Source organism: Maniola hyperantus, chromosome 10 (assembly GCF_902806685.2).
Source record: "Maniola hyperantus chromosome 10, iAphHyp1.2, whole genome shotgun sequence".
Lineage (NCBI taxonomy): Eukaryota > Metazoa > Arthropoda > Insecta > Lepidoptera > Nymphalidae > Maniola > Maniola hyperantus.
The window spans coordinates 6,042,423-6,062,142 of record NC_048545.1 but is presented as its reverse complement, the minus strand read 5'-3'; the positions used below and the strand labels follow the sequence as shown (position 1 = coordinate 6,062,142).

Here is a 19,720-nt window from a genome sequence, read left to right as displayed (position 1 = left end):
ATTACTATGGCAGAGGGACAATATGCCACCATTGTTTTCACATGTGATTACTAATAATATGATAAAATCTTACTTTCCCCTAATAAAATCAAATTGTTTCGATATTCAGTTATAGGTTGAAAGGTGAATGTAATTTCAACAGATTTCCTAATTTGTACCTATCTAGGTATACCTTTTCATGTTTCTGGAAGTGTCAAAAAAGTTTTTAGAATCCTATCTGCGATTTAACAAATGCATTTAAAAATGTGATAATCATTTAAAATTGTATCTAGATGTAAACAGAGATAGATGTAGACCAGATGTAAACACTTTAAAAATGTAATATAAGTAATAACAATGTGTAAGCTACATTGAAATATACTAACGCCTTTGAAAATAGATCGAAAAGAGAAACTTGTTTGTTTCGCTACTAGATGTCACTACTAGTCACAAAAGGAAAAAGGGACACATACATATTTTCAGAAACGGCATCGTACATATTTTGTCAACTAAGTGAGCCGTAGCTAACTGTAAAAAGGCCATGTTGTGATTGCCAGAGTGATGCAAGTTCAAATCCTTCTGGTCCTGAAATATTCGACATGTACCTACCTATTTTAAAAAACTGAGAAGTGTTCAAACATTCCCGAGTTGGTATTCTTAGATTTTGTAATAATTATGGATTTCAGTGGTGTAGGGGAAAGGCGTACAAAATGACATACCCTCCGCCAAATCAGTCATAAATCTTTATTTATTAATTATTTTAACATTATTAATCAGACTTTTTATTCCTTTGTTCATTATGTATTAAAATTAAAGAGATCAATCAGCTTAATAAAAATACAACAAAAATAATAAACTTTTTTAAAAACATGAACAAAAACCATTTTGTCCGTCATAGGCGGGTAATATGACATACATAGAGTGGACAAAATGGCATACAAAAAATAGTAAATTAAAAAGTGCAGAGTTCGCAAATAAGTCTTTGTCTTTTTTGGAACGTCTGCGCAAGATGCATGAGCCCATTTTTTACAGTTCAAACATTGCAGCCACACCTCTTTTGGCTTGGACCTGGAGAACAGGTCATTGCAATAGATGCAAGGGCAATCTTCTTCATCAGCGATGGCAGAGGTATAAGTTTGCAAGGAACTGAAATCTTCATCGCTGCTTGAGCTAAAATTTAAAGCTTTAGTCACATTTCTCGTTCTTTTCTTGGAGATTGGTGGAGGAGCTGATTTCTTTTTTGCTTCTTCCATATTTGGAGTCGATGTTAGTAATAAGACTGTTGGTTTCTTGCGTGACTTTCTTTTACCTTGTCCAGTCACATAGACTCCTTTTGGAAGTGGCGAAATCTGACTAAGTGGAACTGTGGCAGTCTTCTCTAGGAGCGTACTAGTCGGTGGATCTTCAATTAAAGACGGTCTTACAGTAGCTGAGTATCCAGCCTGAGATGTTGAGGGGAGATCTGGATTATCAACTGCTGACGTTCCCTCTTCAAACACAGTCGTAGAAGTTGTGCATGTTTCGGCTGCCACTGGATTTTTATCAGCCTGATATTGTCGAGTTAAAATATGTGTTGTTTCAGCGGGCTGTTGAACTTCAGCTTCAGCTGGACTTTCAACAGTTTCATCTTGTTGCAATGGTATATTCGTTGTTTCAGCAGGCTCAAACAAATAATCCGGGAATATGTTTGGATCGATAGGCCAGAGTCCTGTTTTCTGAAACCCGTTCACTGCATTTTGTACTGTTGCCGCTCTGCCATAAGCTTTGTTGAGTATTAAGCCTATCTGAAAGTGGGTTACGACTCTGCCTGGATGACTCTTAAGCCAAGTTGTCAGCTCTTGATTAAAATAGGTTTTTAACGGACCATAAAAAGAGACATCCAACGGTTGTATGCGGTGCGTACAATGTGGTGGCAAGCACACAATAACAATGCCATGTTCTTCAGCAAATGTCAAGCTCTCGATGCCCTTATGACTGATGTGTCCATCTACTATTAAAAGGACTTTATCGTCAAAACTAGCTTTTACATGAGCCTGAAAATGCACCAACCATTTATAAAATACAGCTGTTGTCATCCAGCCTGATTCTTGTGCAATACCCAAAGTGCCTGTTGGAGCTTCGTCTATCAACTCCTGCTTCATTAATTTTCGTGGAAAAATTAGACAGGGCGGGATAAAATGCCCATTTGCACTCATACAACAAACCACCGTTACATGAGAACCTTTTTCAGCGCTAGTTAGAGTCCCCACCTGCTTACGTCCAGTGGTAGCAAACACTTTTTGGGGCCTTTGAACTGTTGATAGGGCGGACTCATCAACGTTGTATAGTCTATGTGGGGAAATGTTGTTGCTGTGAATAATATCTTGATACGTGTTGAAAAACAATGCTATTTGAGGTTTATTGAAAGCTTGGGCTCTCGCAGCAGAAGTCGCTTCAGGTTTTCGCAGTGATATATAAGGGTTTCTGCGTCTAAATCCAGCCAACCATTCAGGACCTGCCATTTTCTTTTGGTTGTTAAAATTATGTGGAATTTTATTGACTTCTGCAAACTAGTAGGCTAATTCCAAAACTTCCTTACGAGTGAAACCGAATAGCCTCGTTTCTAAAAGCTTGATATGAGCAACCAATTCTCGTTCCATTTCACTAGTAAATACAGCCTTATATCTACCCAAACCTTTAGTGCAGGGGGCTATAGTTTTATTCTGTTCATTACAGTGTCTTCTTAGCGTAGCTTGTCGAACGCGATATATTTTAGATGCCCTTAACCAGCCCATTTCGTTTTTCTTAACAGCATCAATAGCTTTCTCCATTGAGGTTTTACTCCAGCTTTGACGGTCCGTCTTTTTCTGATAATTACGAGGCATATTGATTGATGAATATCAATCAATATCTATATAATCAGTATCTAAAACAAAAGAAAAAAATCAGGTGGGTAAAACGACACACTATGTCATTTAGTCCGAACAAAGGGTATGTCATTTTGTCCACATAGTAGTTTTATAACTTCAACGATAAGAACAATAAAACCATTAAATAATTTTGAGTTTCAACACAATCTCAGTTAGAATTAATCTACTGACAATAAACAGGGGCGTAAAGGACAGAAAAATGTAATAAATTAACTTACTTTTACGATAAAACAAAATCCAATTGAACATAACTGAAAATTCGCAAAAAATTCAAACCGCCGTCTGCGTCGAATGGCCTTGCGTGTGGTACTGGCGATGCGACAGGTTGCGAGATGTTACTAAGCGGACCTCTACATGTCGGTGGGTGAACTAAATGAACCGTGGTTTCGGAGAAATGCGACTATGTCGTTTGACCCACCTATGTCATTTTGTACGCCTTTCCCCTACTTATATTCAAATTACCTACATAAACTTACTCTTATAAAAACAATCTAATTGATTAAAATCATAAATATCTATATTGTGTGCGCTGTACAAACTGAGAATGTTATATGAGATTAAAAGAGCACTTACGTTAAATTATACCTACTGTACGCTTAGTACGAGATTTTATGTCTCACCAACGTTGATAGTATTCGAGTGTCGAAAAACCTTCCGCATTATAGTAAATTGGATCTTAAGTGCACAACTCAAGTTTGTCTACACATCTACAGCCAGCGCTCCAAGCAGAAACGTTGCGAAATTAAAATCAGTGGCATTGAAGTTTTGACTTCAATTCAAGGCTCTTTAGATCCATTTTACTTTGATGGTATTGTGTTTCGATTCTCAAATTCTAGCAACGTTTGGTGAGACGGAAAATCTTATACTAAGCGTACTGAACGAAAACACCGGCGTCTTTCAACCGTTCATTGCGTAAATAAATGTTAGCTTCAGCCTTCAGGTTTGCTAACAAGATTACAGGACCATTTTCATTATGGCTAGTGGAATAAGGGTGTTAATTGATTAGCTATACTTAGACATAGGTAGATATATTTACGTGTTTTTATTTAAGTATAGGTACCTCCTGATAGGGGGTCGTGGACCAACTGATAATGATAGATCGCATGGGGTCCTGCTAGCCGGACTTTGACAGCTTTCGGAAGGACACAACTTTATTCGATCACAGTGTATCTAATTACCGTACCTAATATTATAAATGCGGAAGTGTGTTTGTTTGTTGGTTTGGCCATCAATCACGTCGCAACGGAGCAACGGATCTACGTGGTATAGTGCATGGTCATATTTAGGATTTAGAATCCTTAGAGAGTGCTGAGTGACACAGGCTAACCCGGGAAATCGAAGGAAATTCGCACTTCATCCCATTCACATCATTCCCACGGAATTTTCAAAAACCTAAATTCACGCGAACAGATTTTTAATTGACAGCTGTTGCCGACTCTTCTGATGTCGTCCATCCACCTAGTGGGAGGTCTTCCAACGCTGCGCCTTCCGGTGGGAGGTCGCCATTCCAGCACCTTGAGACCCCAACCTGCCCATTGCCACTTCAGCTTCGCAACCCGTTGAGCTTTGTCGGTTACACTCGTTCTCCTACGGATGTCCTCATTTCTGATTTGATCACTCGTAGAGAAACTCCGGGCATATCTATCTCCATCGCCCGCTAAGTTACTCTGAGCTTTCTTATGAGTTAGCGACCATGTCTCGGATGCATATGTCATCACTTAAGAAACACTGTCAAGAAGGTTATAGGCAATAGACTAATTACTGTAACCTTCTTGAGATTGTTTCTTAAGTAAACTACCAGTATGATGATCATAATTATCATCAACTAGCTGATGCCCGCGACTTCGTCCGCGCGGAATTAGGTTTTTAAAAATCCCGTGGGAACTTTGATTTTCCGGGATAAAAAGTAGCCTATGTGATCTCCAGATCTTTATCTATACCCATGCAAGAAATCACGTCAATCCGTTGCACCCTTGTGACGTGATTGAAGGACAAACCAACAAACCAATAAACCAACAAACCGATAAACCAACAAACAAACATACATTTATAATAAGGGTTCTGATTAAAATCGATAAAAATCACCCTCTGCGAACTTCCGTGGCATGCGTTGCGTAAATAGTTAAAGGTACACGAAAACAATGTGTAGTGCAATAGATGGTCTCGAGCTACCCGTAGGCTGGGGTGGGTCGCTACTCGCTATAGAATCATTATGAAACAGGCGCAAACACCCTTTAAATTGTGGCTTAAGATTAGTCTGCGCACAAAGATTCCGTGTTCGGCATCCGCCCCGTGCGGACGTCTGTACATGCGCTCTCCGACTCGAGCCCCCCCGCGCGTGTTCGCCCCTGTGTTTCAAGTGCAAGTGCCCTTGGATCATCAGTGCCATCAGATTGTTCCTGCGTTGTGTATAGTGTAGTGTAGTTCTAGGGTCCAGGTTCCGTGAGTACACTAGTCTAAGCGCAGCATAGGTTCACACCCCCGTCACCCAAGGGCGGGGACTCACATTAGGGCCACACCGTAGGTACCCACCTCCCTGCCTTGGCAGGGAGGACCTTTAGCGCCACCGGGTCCACTATGGGCCCCAACCACCCCGACCAACCCGCTCCTGGGCCCCATCAGGGCCCGGAGTTCCCCCAGACCTTCTACAAGGACGTCGACATGAGTGCTCTCATCGCCGACCTCGCGACCCGAGACCCCAACTACCTTAAGAAATTTAAGGTACATGCAAGTCGGACGCCTACGCGCTACGACCGTCCCCCGGCATCTCCTCCCTCGGCCACGGCCATGGAGGACGATACCCCGACCGTGACACCGACCGACACTAAGGAGCCTCACTCCAAAACCCCAGCCGGGCCTTCAGCCCAAAAACCGATCCCGACCAAGGAGCCTCACTCCGAAACGTCCCCAGCCTCCTCTGAAACAGAGGAATTCATGACGGTGCAGACGAAGGCCCAGAAGCGAAAGCTGAAGGCCTCAAAGTCGCACGCAAACCCACCTAAAAAGGTGGGCGTTGCAGCCCCTTCAGGGCCCGGTAACCAACCCACAACCTCCCAAGCGACCTCCGAGGAGGAGTCTGAAGACTCCCCCATGGAGGAACCGCCAAGGGAAAAAGTCCCTCCTCTCTTCATTAGAGAGAAACTGAGCTGGCAGCGTATCCTGCCACTATTAGACCAGCAGGGTATCTCCTTCACGAGTGCCCGCTCGACCGCAGTGGGCATCAAAGTTCAATGCCCAACTTCAGGCGACCATCGCCTTCTCACCAAGACTCTCCGTCAAGAGAATGTAGGGTTCCACACCTACGCTCTTCCCGACGAACGCGTTTTACGCGTAGTCATTCGCGGCCTTCCGAAGGAGCTGAACACCGACCACATAAAGACAGACCTCCTTTCCCAGGAGCTGCCAGTACTAGAGGTTCACAGGATGTACCATCCTAGAACCAAAGCCCCCTACGAGATGGTGCTCGTAACCCTCGAACTTACCCCCGCGGGTAAGAAAATCAATAACATCACATCGGTGTGTCGCCTCACGGGTCTTAAAATAGAGCCCCCCCGTAACCGCGGCAGGATGGGCCAGTGCCATCGCTGCCAGATGTACGGCCATTCCGCAAGGAATTGTTTCGCCCACCCCAGGTGCGTTAAGTGCCTAGGGGACCACGGCACCTCCGACTGCCCCAGGAAGCAACCTACCGAGGAACCCCCGAGCTGTGTTCTTTGCAGGTCTCAAGGGCACACCGCGAATTATCGCGGATGCCCTAAAGCCCCCAAGGAGCAAAAGCGAAGGGTTAAACCGGCCGGCCGCAAACCTGCTGCAGCTCCCCAACCCGCCCAGAAATTCGTCCCTGCGCCGGCTCCGGCCACCAACGCATGGGAAAAACCCCTTCCCAGGGCTAACCCCCCTGCGCCAAAGCCCGCCCAACCAGCCCCGGCCAAGCCCGCCCAATCAGCCCCGGTAAAGGCTTCCGCGCCTACGCCCCAGCCCCAAGCAGAGCCTTCTCTCCATTCATCCGCGGCGACTAACGCTGCGGATAATCTCCACTTAATCGAAACTGTCCTCGCCTCTATTGATATAGTGGAGATGGAAGTTTTCGCCCGGACCTTCAGGAAGGATCCCAAATTAGCTATTACCCAACACTTGGGTCTGCTCATCTCCATAAATAACCTTAAAGCAACCCATAATGGATAGTACGACCAAAGGTAGATTAAAACCCCACTCCTTAGTAGTCGCGTTCTACAACGCGAACGGCCTTATCGACCAAATGGACGAAGTCCGCGAATTTGTATGTGCACATCAAACCGACATTCTTCTAGTGCAAGAGACCTTCTTGAAACCTAGTAGAAGTAATCCCAGAATTGCTAATTTTAATATAGTCAGAAACGACAGGGCCACTGCTAAGGGTGGCACTGCCATATACTACAGAAGGGCTCTTCACTGCACTCCTCTCGATCCTCCACAACTAACCAATATGGAAGCTTCCATATGTCAGGTGAGTATGACTGGCCATCCGTCGGTCATACTAGCATCCGTTTATCTCTCTCCCTCGAAAGATCTGTTAGAAAGTGACATCCGCGCACTTCTCTCATTAGGAGACTCCGTTATCGTGGCCGGAGACCTTAACGCCAAACATCAAAGTTGGAATTGCCGCTCCCCGAACTCACGAGGACGCCAACTCGAAAGACTGACGCACCGCCCCGATCTTAACTTCATAGTTATAGCCCCTGACACACCGACTCGTTATCCAATGACCGACAATTCTACAGACAGACCGGACATACTCGATATAGCTCTTCTAAAGAACATCGCCCTTCAGGTGAGTCCTTTGGAGGTGCTGTCCGAGCTAGGTTCAGACCACCGTCCCGTCCTAATGCGGCTAGGACCCCCGCCCACCGCGGCCCCCCCGACCAAAACAGTCATTGACTTCAAGAAGCTCTCAGAGCATCTTAAGTCTATAGACTCAGTGCACATCTCTCAAATTCCTGACATTATAGGTAGTCTAGATGAAGCGCATGCAGCCTCACTGCACCTTACTAATCATATCCGCGATGCTCTAAGCGCCTGCTCCCGACAGATGCCGAACGGTTTCACCCGTCGACAGTTGCCGGACGACGCCAGAGAGCTCATCACCATCAAAAACGCTAAACGTAGAGCCCATGACGCATGTCCTTACGCCGACAACCGGAGAGAACTCTGGAGAGCCCAGAGGGAGGTAAAGGCTCGCCTTGCCGAACTCCGCGACGAACAATGGGACAGGAAGCTGAGTGAGCTCAAGCCATCGCATGTAGCCTACTACAGCCTGGCGAGAGCTCTCAAAGCCGACCCTGTCTCGGCCACTCCTCCGCTTTTACGTCCCAATCAACCGCCCGCCTTTGAAGATGTCGATAAGGCCGAATGCTTGGCCGATAGCTTAGAAGCCCAATGCTCCCCGAGCACCATCTCTGTAGACAAGTCCCATATAGAACTAGTCGAAAACAAACTAGCATCTATCTTCTCTTCCGCCCCAGATGGCGATCCAATCCTCCCGACGAATAGCGGCGAAGTTCGTCAAATTATCAAAGAATTTCACGCCAAAAAAGCCCCAGGCCCCGACTCTATTAATAACAAAACACTAAAGTTACTCCCCGATGTATTAATCAACCTCCTGGTTGTCATTTTCAACACCCTCATGGCGGGATGCTCCTTCCCCGACAGGTGGAAAGAAGCTACCGTTATAGGCATCCCCAAGCCAGGGAAACCTAGGAACCTCCCTACTAGCTACCGCCCCATTAGTTTGCTCAACACCCTTGGCAAGGTGTATGAGAAAGTCATCCTTAATCGACTTAGGTCCGTCGTAGAGGAGAAAAACCTCCTCAACGACGAGCAATTTGGCTTTCGAACCAGACACTCATGTGTTCATCAAGTGCACCGCCTCACGGAGCACATCCTTCTCGGTTTCAACCGATTCAAAACGAGAGGTATCCCAACGGGAGCCCTCTTCTTCGATGTAGCCAAAGCCTTCGACAAGGTGTGGCACGCCGGCTTGATCTACAAGCTTTACCATCTAGGCGTGCCCGAAAGACTCGTACGTTTACTACGAGAATTTCTCACCAATCGAACTTTCCGCTACCGTCTGGATGGAACCCTATCCTCCCCAAGACCTCTTCGAGCAGGAGTCCCTCAGGGCTCCCTGCTCTCGCCACTTTTGTACGCGCTGTACACCAGCGACATTCCCAGATCCCCTCATGTTCATATAGCCCAGTTCGCGGATGACACCGCTCTATACAGCTCCGACTTAAACTACCGGAACGTTAAAGCTCGACTCCAAAAGGCAGTCAGTAGCCTAGGCCACTGGTTCCGCCTTTGGAGGATAGAGGTTAACCCGGAGAAAAGCGCAGCAGTGCTCTTTCAAAAGTCCAAAAGGAAATCACAATACAAACTTCGACAGACTGAAATAACTCTTTACGACCGCCCCATTCCCTGGCAAACTAATACCAAGTACTTGGGTGTAACCTTTGATGATAAGATGAGCTTCGCCGCGCACATTCGTAGAGTCCGCAAGAACGCAGCGTATGTGCTCTCCCGTCTTTACCCCATGATTTGCGCAAAGAGCAAAATGTCACTTCGACATAAAGTCACGCTATACAAAACGTGCATCCGCCCAATAATGTCTTATGCCTGTGTTGCATTTGCACACCTGCCGCCCTCCTCTCTCAAACCTCTCCAAGTCCTACAGAATAAGTTTATGCGTACGGCCACTGGCTCCCCGTGGTACATGCGCAACGTGGACCTCCACAGAGACCTCCAACTCCCGACAATAGCTCATTACTTTAAACAGCTTTCCAAAAATTATTTTGAGAAAGCCATTAGACACCCCAACCCCCTAATAGTTGAGGCAGCGACTTACACCCCTGACCGAAACGACCCCCCAGATAAAAGACGCCCTAAGCACGTCCTTAACGACCCCGACGATCAAATCATGACCGACAATGCACCCTATCTCGTAGGGCTACACAATTCAACCTCATCACAGCGTCTTCGCCGGCGAAGACGAGGTCCCCGATTTCTAACGTCACCCGGACGTGGGCTCACGCCACGGCCTCGGGGGCGTACGGACTAACCAACAAAACCGACAACTCCACCCATCCCAACGTCATCCTAAGCCGTGGTCCGAGCCTCACAGGAGGCGCCCTTAGGAGGACGTTGCCCCCCGACCTCTCGAATTATTTCTTCGAGCCCTAGGGCTCACCCCCAGGCGGAGCTTCGCGCTCGCCAACCCCCCCGGTGACGCTGTAGCGGCCAATAGGGCCTACGCAGCATAGTCAATCCGAAACAACACAAAATAGTCTGCGCACAGCGTTACGGGAATAGCGATGCTACCAAATAAAATGTTTAGGGTCATTTTGGCCGACAACGAGCGAAACCAGCTCCCAAATGCCGATAGACCTATTTTACCCTCCGCCCCTCGGGAAACTCTATAGGTACACGGCTATCATAAATTTTTGGCCGCAAATTTGTAATCCTATCTTTTTACCCCGGCGCGGCGTGGGGGCAAACATTAACATAACTGTACGCAGGGCAATTCACCTCGTTGGTTTATGGATATAGCTATACTCCTACCCAATAGAAATGTCCGTTTAATTTAGATCTTTGTTTTAAATGGTTTCAATTCAACTTACCTATGCTACCAGATATAAATATTTATTGAATTGATTAATTAATAAAGTATCTCTCTTTCATACTAGATAATCTAACGCTGAATATTCAAAACTTTATTCATAGGTACATATACCTAGTACACGACAGGTCGAGATAGCAATTGGGGTTGGGACGCCCCGCACACCCGCACAGCCCCCGCGTCAACCGGTGCGGGGTAGCGCGGGTAACGTGCGGGTGTGCTGGAAATCCCCCACCTCATACCTCGATTGCTATCTAGACCTGTCGCGTACTATTGGTACATTTTATAGTGGTTGCTACGTCAGTTTCTAAAGGGTCTTGATGGATCCTGAGCACGCATTTCTAATTTATCTGAGTTAAGTAGATTTATTATGATTTTTAAACAATAATTAAATAAGTATATCTACACCTACCTACTGAAATTGCTTTAACGGTGAAGGAAAACATCGCGAGGAAACCTGCATGCATGAGAGTTCTCCATAATGCTCTCAAAGGTATGTGAAGTCTGCCAATCCGCACTAAGTATGGCCAGCGTGGTGGACGGCTTAAAACGTTGTCTTTCTGAGTAATGGGTCAGTGATAGGTTACTCAGTGGGGAGTTCTATCCTATAGATACAACGTCCACTATAGATTCTAGAATCTGGACCCAATAGTTTAGCTGTAGGTACTTACATACCTTCATTGGTATGGCAGCCAGTTAGTTTCTCTTTTATGTTTGTATAGATTGGCTGTGTTCAATAATAATCAACCACGAAACAGTGTAATAGAAGGTTTCTGCTCAAGCTGGATTAATTTTTAATTATAATTGCACCGTAGCAAATGGCGGCTGCTCAGTGAAGACGCGGCCTGAATGCGTGAGAGGCGCGATTTAATCGCTGGACTTATAACGAGGGCTGAGAGGGGGATATTAAACGCATTCCTGAGTTATAAGGGCTGTATAATTGCGCAGTTATATACCGTTTATTAAAATATCTATAGAATTAATTGTTTATATTAATATATGCAAAAGTACACTCATATAATCTGTTATAGTCATAAATCATAATATATGCATGTGCACAACAGAGGAGAGAGAGGAAGTCCAAAGAAAAGGTGGATTGCGTGAAAGAGGATATGCGTGTAAAAGGGGCAAAGAAGAAGACATGTTGTGCCGATGAATTACGTTTGCATAGCATAGGATAAGGACGGGAAGAAGATTCTGTTATAGTGAAAAGCCGAAGCATGGCCTGCCTAGGCAATCCTTAGACTGCCCGCATTCACTGCCAAGCCAATTTCATAAAATTGGATTTTGCTTTTAACCACGCACTGCAATAAAATTCATTGGTCAAATGGTCATTCTATTCCGATCAAAAATCGTGTTCTACAAATCGTCAAATTAGGCACTAAGTACCTACTTACTTAATCTGAGTATTGTATAGTGTTTCGAATTTAAGTAGGTATTTAATTTAGAATATAAGTTTAGGAATCATTTATTACTAAGATATTAATTCTTTTTAAGAAGCGCCAGCTCGCTAACAAACTGGCTCACCAGCTTGGCGAGAGACAAAAATGTTAAGGTATATCTGGTATACCTACTCACTTAATTAAAATAAATAAATAAAAAAACTTATCTACTTAAACAAAATCTAAGAATTGACCAAAAAGTTCGTCAGGAAAAAGTCAAAGGTTTAGCTTTGAACAAGTTCTCTTGTTATTTCTAAAGACGAGGTAGCCTGGGAAAACCTAGGCGCTTCAGCTTTTAAACTTAACTCTACCCTCTATAGGTACCCTATATAGTTTGCTAGCAGCTTTTCTCGCATGGTTCATCTTTATTATTTGTCTTAAAAGGATTTTTTGTGTTTGTTTGTTATGTTTAAAAAGTTGCATGTGGAAGGAAAAACTGCTAAGCTCAAAACAATCTTGACTGTACACACAAACGTGGCAAGCCAACAGGATCGATAGTTACACTTTATAAAAGAATATAGTCTATACCTCTACACTAACAATGTGCACTCACACAAGCGTAAAGCTTGAGTTTACTGTATGTTTCCACTGTGAAATATTTTCTACTACAGAAACTTTAAAAGTTTTCACAGAGCTTAAATCCTTCTCGGGTTTCTAGACCTTATTGTTTTACTTTTTTTCAATGGTTATACTTATAGATATATAGAACTTAAGAAATAGTTCTATACCTAGACAGTTAATCCTTTCCTACTTATACAGTAATAAAAATACGAAAGTGTTGTCTGTCTGTCTGTTACCTTATCACTGCCCGTCCGTTTAACGGATTTTGACAAAATTTGATACAGAGATAGTTGCATCTCTGAGACTGAGTTAAAAAACTTAAATGAAGTCGTGCAAACATCTAAGTACTATTATATCTAAAGTTTTATTTATTGAACGACACAGGGCGATATGGTATGTATTAAAAATTCCCCAAAAAAATTACTCAGTTATTTTATTTACACACAACATACTTAGGATGTTTTTATATCCCGGATAAACAAAGGTATTGTACCTATAGGGTTTTTAAAAACCAGCCCACACAGACGAAGTTGTGAGCAAATACTAGTTGTCTATAAAGAGAAGCGTGTAAAATGAGGGTCCAATAATTTAGATGGTGTCTCTATGACACATAATTTAGCCGTAACGTAGTTTACAAGCACGTTAGGGCACATGCCTTCGCCGTTGGACGCTTAAGGGCACATAACACCCTTGGAATAGAGCACTTGTAATTAAAACGCTCTAAACAGACAATTATGTAGTATAGCAACGTCTCTGGAGAAAGATTTAGCTGTTCACGCCAGCACATTCGCCAGTTCATGGCTAAATTTAATATTTACAAAGTACTCTGACATCATTCAGAGGTACCTGTTTAAACTTTACAATTTAAGTCAAAGGATTCCAATGTAAACTAGAAGTAGGTTTACGTAATGTAAGTATATACGTAATGATTACATTGCAACTATTCAATATTCTGTAAACATGTCGTTTATAGAGCTGCTCTTCGATTACGTTTTTCAAAATCAAAACAAAGCTTATTATATGCAAAAGGTTAGATCGCAAGCACGTTAGATATGTAGGTAGGTATGTAAATGTGGTCAGATTCACTAATAGATGGTTAATTACCTAGTCATATTTATCCGTACAGCAAGAAAAAACTTTCTGATTTAATTAAAGATATTAATCTTTTAATTGATATTAATCTTATAATATGCCACAAAAACTGATAATCGTTGAGTTACCAAGGTGCATTAGTGACAACCGGAAAGCGAAACGCTGGCCGACCCCCCAGGTAGGTAGACGGATTACATTAGATGAGTCGCAGCGAGCCGCTGGATTCAGGTGGCGCAAGACCGTGACGTGTGGAAGTCCATACAAGAAACTAAGCCCAGGTGTGGACATCTTTTGTTCGACGATGATAATGATAACATGCAACTTTGACCTCACTTAATATATCGCATTTTATTGAATGTGATAAATTTTTTAATTTCGGCAATCCAATCAGCTTACTGCTTAGGTACTTTATAATGGTTGCACATTGCATCCGTCCGAACCCCTATATGTTCCAATTAAAGGAATTTATGCGAGCTGATACATAATCCATAAATAACGTCGTTGAATTAATAAGCGCACAATAGGGCAACTAACGAGCGCTGTTGGAGGCCAGTGTTGCCAGCGGTGTATTAAATTTGCATGTTAGCAGCTTGTACTGTGCCATTATACCTACCCCTTGCTACGCCTTGGACATGCAGTGGACGCCATTTTGGTCAGCACTAAGCAAGGGTGGATTAAGTGTAGCTGTCATGTTGATATTTGGACAATCAGTGCAGGAGTGCGGGCTCAATAATTTGACTGGTTATAGCCTAGCCTCGTTGGTCCAGTGGTTAGGATATTAGACTGCTGATGACGCGGACTCGGTCCTGACGTGATCAATTTCTGGGTCAGGCCAAGGTATTGGGCTTTTCTGATTTTCTGGTACGCCATTGTCAGTGTCCACATGACATTGTAAGCTTTCTGATAACTTTCCTCAAACAGTTAGGTATAATATTTAGGTGCTATCTGAAAAGCAGTAGGACTGCTCTATCTATCTGCTGTACCTGTTTGATACATTTACGAACTCCTATTTGGTACTTATAATTTATCTAAGCTTTCAAACGCGAGCGAGTAAAAATAATATCCAGAACCATTTTCAGGAGATGAAAGCGGCAATTCCTGTGCAAAAATCCTACCTAGATACTCTTTTACATTAGGGAGTCTATTCTACAAAGCATTTGCGCCGAGAGTGGGGCGGAGTATTATAAAATATAACAACAATGTTCCTCCCTTTGTTTTTTAAAAACGTATCAGGTACGTCAGAATGGGGCGCGAGCTTCGGTATTCAAATTTGCCAGTCTGTGGGGGAACCTAATTTGTTTTAAATTACGTTACGATATTGCACAGGGAATAAAATATTGCAGATATAAACAGAGAGGGTTGGCATAAAATATTAGTCAGGTTTAATGTTTAATTATGCTATCTTATTGATATACCTACCTACCTATAGGTAATATTTATTGTTTATTTCTACTCATTTATCTTAGGGCTAATTTTTCAAACTTCTGATATCCTATCTTATACGTAATCTGTGCTCTAAATGAGAAATACAGACAGATTTTATGTGTCTAGTCGTTGACGGTAGATAAAACTTGACAATATACCCCTCAACGAAACAACCCCTCAAGAGAGATACCTACCGCCTTATTAAAAAATTGTAAATAATTACAAAATTGGCCCTTATAACGTAAAATCATTCTTTTAATAACTTTATAAGTTCGTGTAAAATGTAAAATTTTTAATAGCTGTCTACTTATTCTATTATGATAAATGCTGATGAATGTTTAGAAGTATCGTAAAAATATTAAATTAAACATAAGTCTTTCACCATGACTTTTACAACTAACATATTTTAGACAGGCGTCCTAACACTTGCGATGTAATTTATTTAGGCAGGTGCATTTTTTACTATCATATTTGAATATAGGTATATACGAAACAAAAACATAAAAAAAACTATCACACCCACCAAGGAATCCGGTAAAAACTTATTTCACAATAAACGAATCGAAGCGAAACGGGGACGTTAATAAAGATATAATAATAAATATTCCAAGAAAACCTTTCGGGATTCGAATCAAGCTGAGGGTAGGAAAATTGCGAGAGTCCCTGAGGAGGTGCGGGGGAGCGACAGCTGGAGCCTAATGTCTTTTCTATTTATCTGCGATCGGAAAAACGCGAGTATGTAGATAGATATGTCATAACATAACGTATATTACGATTCCCTAATACATCACGTCACACATCTCACTTTGCACAGATGTGGAAATGTTTTAATGATCGATTTATGATTTAGTTCACTTATTAAATATAGATTGTTGGCAAATTTATAACATAATGGAATCGCAATCGATTTACCGAATGATACCTACATCCTTGTATGAATCACCAGTCTAACTAAAGCTGAAGCAACCATTAGGTGGACTAGGTATATGCCCGAGTAGTTTCGAACCCTTACGGTTCTTATTCAATCTTATCACTCACAATAGTTTAAACACTGTACAGTATACGAGTGTATAGTCTGATTGAAATTAGGATTTGTGTCGATTTTATTTCGAGAACATAATCCGGAATATAACAAGCTCAAAACGAATTAATTCCCATTGGATTGCTCACAAACTGACAATTGCGTAACGATGACAATCTCAGTTTTATGATGGCGACCTCGTAAATGTCTATTAATATGAATGGGCTCCAATTACTTTTATGATTCGCGTTTTGTTGAGAATCGCTCTAAAAAAAATTTTACGATCTTGCGCGCCCCCCATCTGCTTGACTTTATGTCTGCGGGGTGTAGGGACTAGGGACCTACTGTTGTAGAATTGAAGCGTGGACAATCGCCCGCTAACGCAGATGCTACACGGTTGACGTTTACATGTCTGTACAATTCAGGGTATAATAGGTAATACCCTGGATTGTATGTGTATAATCCAGGGTAGGTATTACCAGTAGGTACCTTGCTACAGAAATGATTCTAAAACGAATCTTAACATAGACCGTTATAATTCATAGACATAGTCAGTACTCAGTAGGTAAGTAGACTAGATGATGCCCGCGATTTCGTCCGCGTAAGTTTCAGTTTGTTTAAAAATTCCGTGGGAACTCTTTGATTTTTAGGGATAAAGTAGCCTGTATCCATCTCCGGGATGCAAGATATCTTTATTAAACAGATCATTTGTTTAGTAAAGAGAGCTTGCGATTTTTTGGCGTGGATTTTTTTTTTTAATTGGGAACTTCTGAATTTCCGGGATATAAAGTAGCCTATGTAGGCTATTTCTGTACCTACTTACCAAACATCAAAATCGTTTGAATAGATGGACTATGAAAAGCTAGCAGATAGACAGACGGCTAGACCAACATACCTACACACTTTCGCATGTAACTAAGTATATTAGTATAGATATCCTGAAACAACCTTTTCTTTTTGACATGGCAATAAAAGCACAGATAAAAGCATGCAGCCGATGCCAATATCACTGTTGTCAAGAATATCTCAACGATCTTAAACAAATCCCTCTTTTTCTGAACTTGGCATCGACAAAGATTAACTTGTTCTGAAAATGGGGACATCTTCATCCAATTTTCTTCAAAAGCCAAAATATTCAGGGTGAGAAAAATATGTACCTACTACCTACCTAACTACATACTTCACCATTTTAATGGCCTCCGATTGGAGATTTAAGATACTAAAACCTTCAACATTAACATAAACGCTTCAAGTTTAAGGAATCAGGGATATCTACTGGAGGTAATATTTAGGTAAATGTGAGCGTTTGATTCAGTTATTTATAACAGTCTTGATGGAGTTACTGTAACAACGAAGATTCTTCTGAAGTTGCGAACAGTTTAATTTTAGTTTGTTCGTCATATTTGTTTACTTATCTAATTTATGGATGAATTTAAGGTCAGCGATCATAATTCGTTACCCACAGCGTTACCAAAAATACTTAAATACCGAACAAAAGCAATAAATACCTCAGGTGTAAAGCGCGCGGTGACTTCGGAAACGACGCATGACTCACTCGGTCTGAATTGTACCCGATGGCATCGTACCCAATGTCAGTTATAGGCTATCAAACGCGTAAAACAAACAAAATCGACATCGAAGCATCTGAAACGTACAATAATACCCATTCAGTGAATCAGAATGCGTTGATTTGAATGAATATAGCCCAATAACGGAATGCCGACTTCCTGTAGTCTGTGCCAGCGGGCCGGTGCGTCTATCAAATCATATGACCCGTTGAATGCGTCTTACTCCACTTTTATCGGTCGTATCAGTCATAAAATGCTAATGAACGAGCGTTTTGGACCAAACATCCGAGCGCGATATTCATATGACGGTATAAAACGTAACCCGAAGTCGACACTTCGTTGGAAACGTAATCGTAATCGTTGCGCTTTCAAAACATGTCGGGTAACCCGACCGCCGTCTCAATGGCTTAGATAGCGCGATGTTTTTAAAAGCTCTTTTATTGTGCCACTGATATCCTAACAAACCCTGTTTGCAAACTTGATTTTCAACCTACGTACTTAGTTATGAACGCTATACAACAAATTACAATATATCGGGTTATCAGTATTTGGGAACTTATTAGGATTGCACATTAACAAATCTTTAGGGCTTTTTTTGGGAGCTTATAATCCAGAGTCTTACCCCTGGATTGTAAGCTTCAATGGGGCGCTCATAATACTTGGAGGGTGACCTCGGCTCAGCTGCTTTCGCTGTCAGGAAAATTAGACAATTCACCGATGTTAAAATGACCAGACTTGTAAGTATACTTTGCCTACTTTAACAATGTTATTTTGGCAGTTAGCACCTTATTGGGCTATATCCAAACTATTTTAACAGCGTCATAGTATAGGTAGGTACTTAGTCTATGCAAAGTGCAGAAATCCTTTGTGGGGTCGAGTGGGTAATATAGTTATACGCTTTAACAACATATTATGTTAAGTCGCGGTTAATAAACAATTGAAAGGTTGCATGGAAACGGTCGGCTTTGCATTCAGCAGCCCACAAGGTAGTGTAATAGTTACATTGCTTATGTATTGTATATCTACATAATGTAAGATATTAGTTAAAAAAAGAGCAACTGCTGAATCCCTTGCGCTTTCCCTGGCTCTTTTCAGTAGAATCTTCATTCCAAACCAGTAGTAGAGCCTTGACATAACATAGGTGGCACAAGCAGTCCTACCTTTCTAAATAGGTATATAAAAAGAAAAGGTGACTGACTGACTGACTGACGGATCTATCAACGCACAGCTCAAACTACTGGACGGATCGGGCTGAAATTTGGCATGCAGATAGCTAACTATTATGACGTTAGGCATCCGCTAAGAAAGGATTTTGAAAATTCAACCCCTAAGGGGGTGAAATAGGGGTTTAAAACTTGTGAAGTCCACATGAGCATAAGGTAGTATGAAATAAATAAATTCATTTAATTTCATTCATTTCATATACCTACCTAGATACTTAAAAAAATTTGAGCCTCAATAGCTCAACCGGTAAAGGAGTGGACTGAAAATCGAAAGGTCAACGGTTCAAACCCCGCCCGTTGCACTATTGTCGTACCTACTCCTAGCACAAGCCTGACGCTTAGTTGGAGAGGAAAGGGGAATATTACTCATTTAACATGGCTAATATTCTTTTAAAATAAAAAAGAAAAAAAAATTGCAAAATTGTTTTATTATCTTCCTAGAAAAAGGTAAGGTCAGCGTATAAGCTCTTCTGTAGCTGTGGCTATGCTATTCAGTTATTTCAGCCGCTAACTTCCAAGTGGCACGGTACAATGTCATTTAGATTAGCTCACATCTGGCTACATTGGTGTTTTTAGGTTAATTGGTAACATTGGGATAGGTCAGGTTACCGGCACTATGCCGCTAATAGATAACAAACACTACGTAAAATGTTTATTGACCTGTAGTGTTTCCTACCGGTTTTATATTTTGATAATTATTTTAAAAGGTTTCTAAATTCTAACAGTTTACGAGCATCAATGATAGTTTCGTTGTAATTTCTAATTTGTTGATTAGGTAAGTAATTCCTTTAGACATGATAGTTACTTACATTTGGTGCCTATAAAAAGTATTTCTATGTGTCAGATTAA

The 19,720-nt window shown here is 42.1% G+C and overlaps 2 protein-coding genes across 5 annotated transcripts in view; one reads left to right on the top strand and one right to left on the bottom strand.

The window, feature by feature from the left end:
- The window catches only part of abd-A (abdominal A), a 73,639-nt gene that overhangs the window by 29,114 nt on the left and 24,805 nt on the right, over positions 1–19,720 (top strand). The window lies entirely within an intron of this gene.
- On the bottom strand, positions 214–2,843 carry LOC138402907 (uncharacterized). Its single transcript, XM_069501436.1, has 3 exons — positions 2,769–2,843; positions 919–1,796; positions 214–217 (listed from the first exon to the last, which is right to left on the bottom strand). Exons 1-3 carry the CDS (start codon positions 2,841–2,843, stop codon positions 214–216), a joined length of 957 nt encoding a protein of 318 aa, XP_069357537.1.

What these genes read in the sequence shown, in the direction of transcription:
- LOC138402907 (XM_069501436.1), bottom strand. Translation starts at nt 2,843, where the DNA reads ATGCCTCGTAATTATCAGAAAAAGACGGACCGTCAAAGCTGGAGTAAA. An exon ending in TGGAGAAAGCTATTGATGCT is followed by an intron (nt 1,797 to 2,768) that starts GTTAAGAAAAAC and finishes ACTTGGCTTAAG; the next exon opens with AGTCATCCAGGCAGAGTCGT.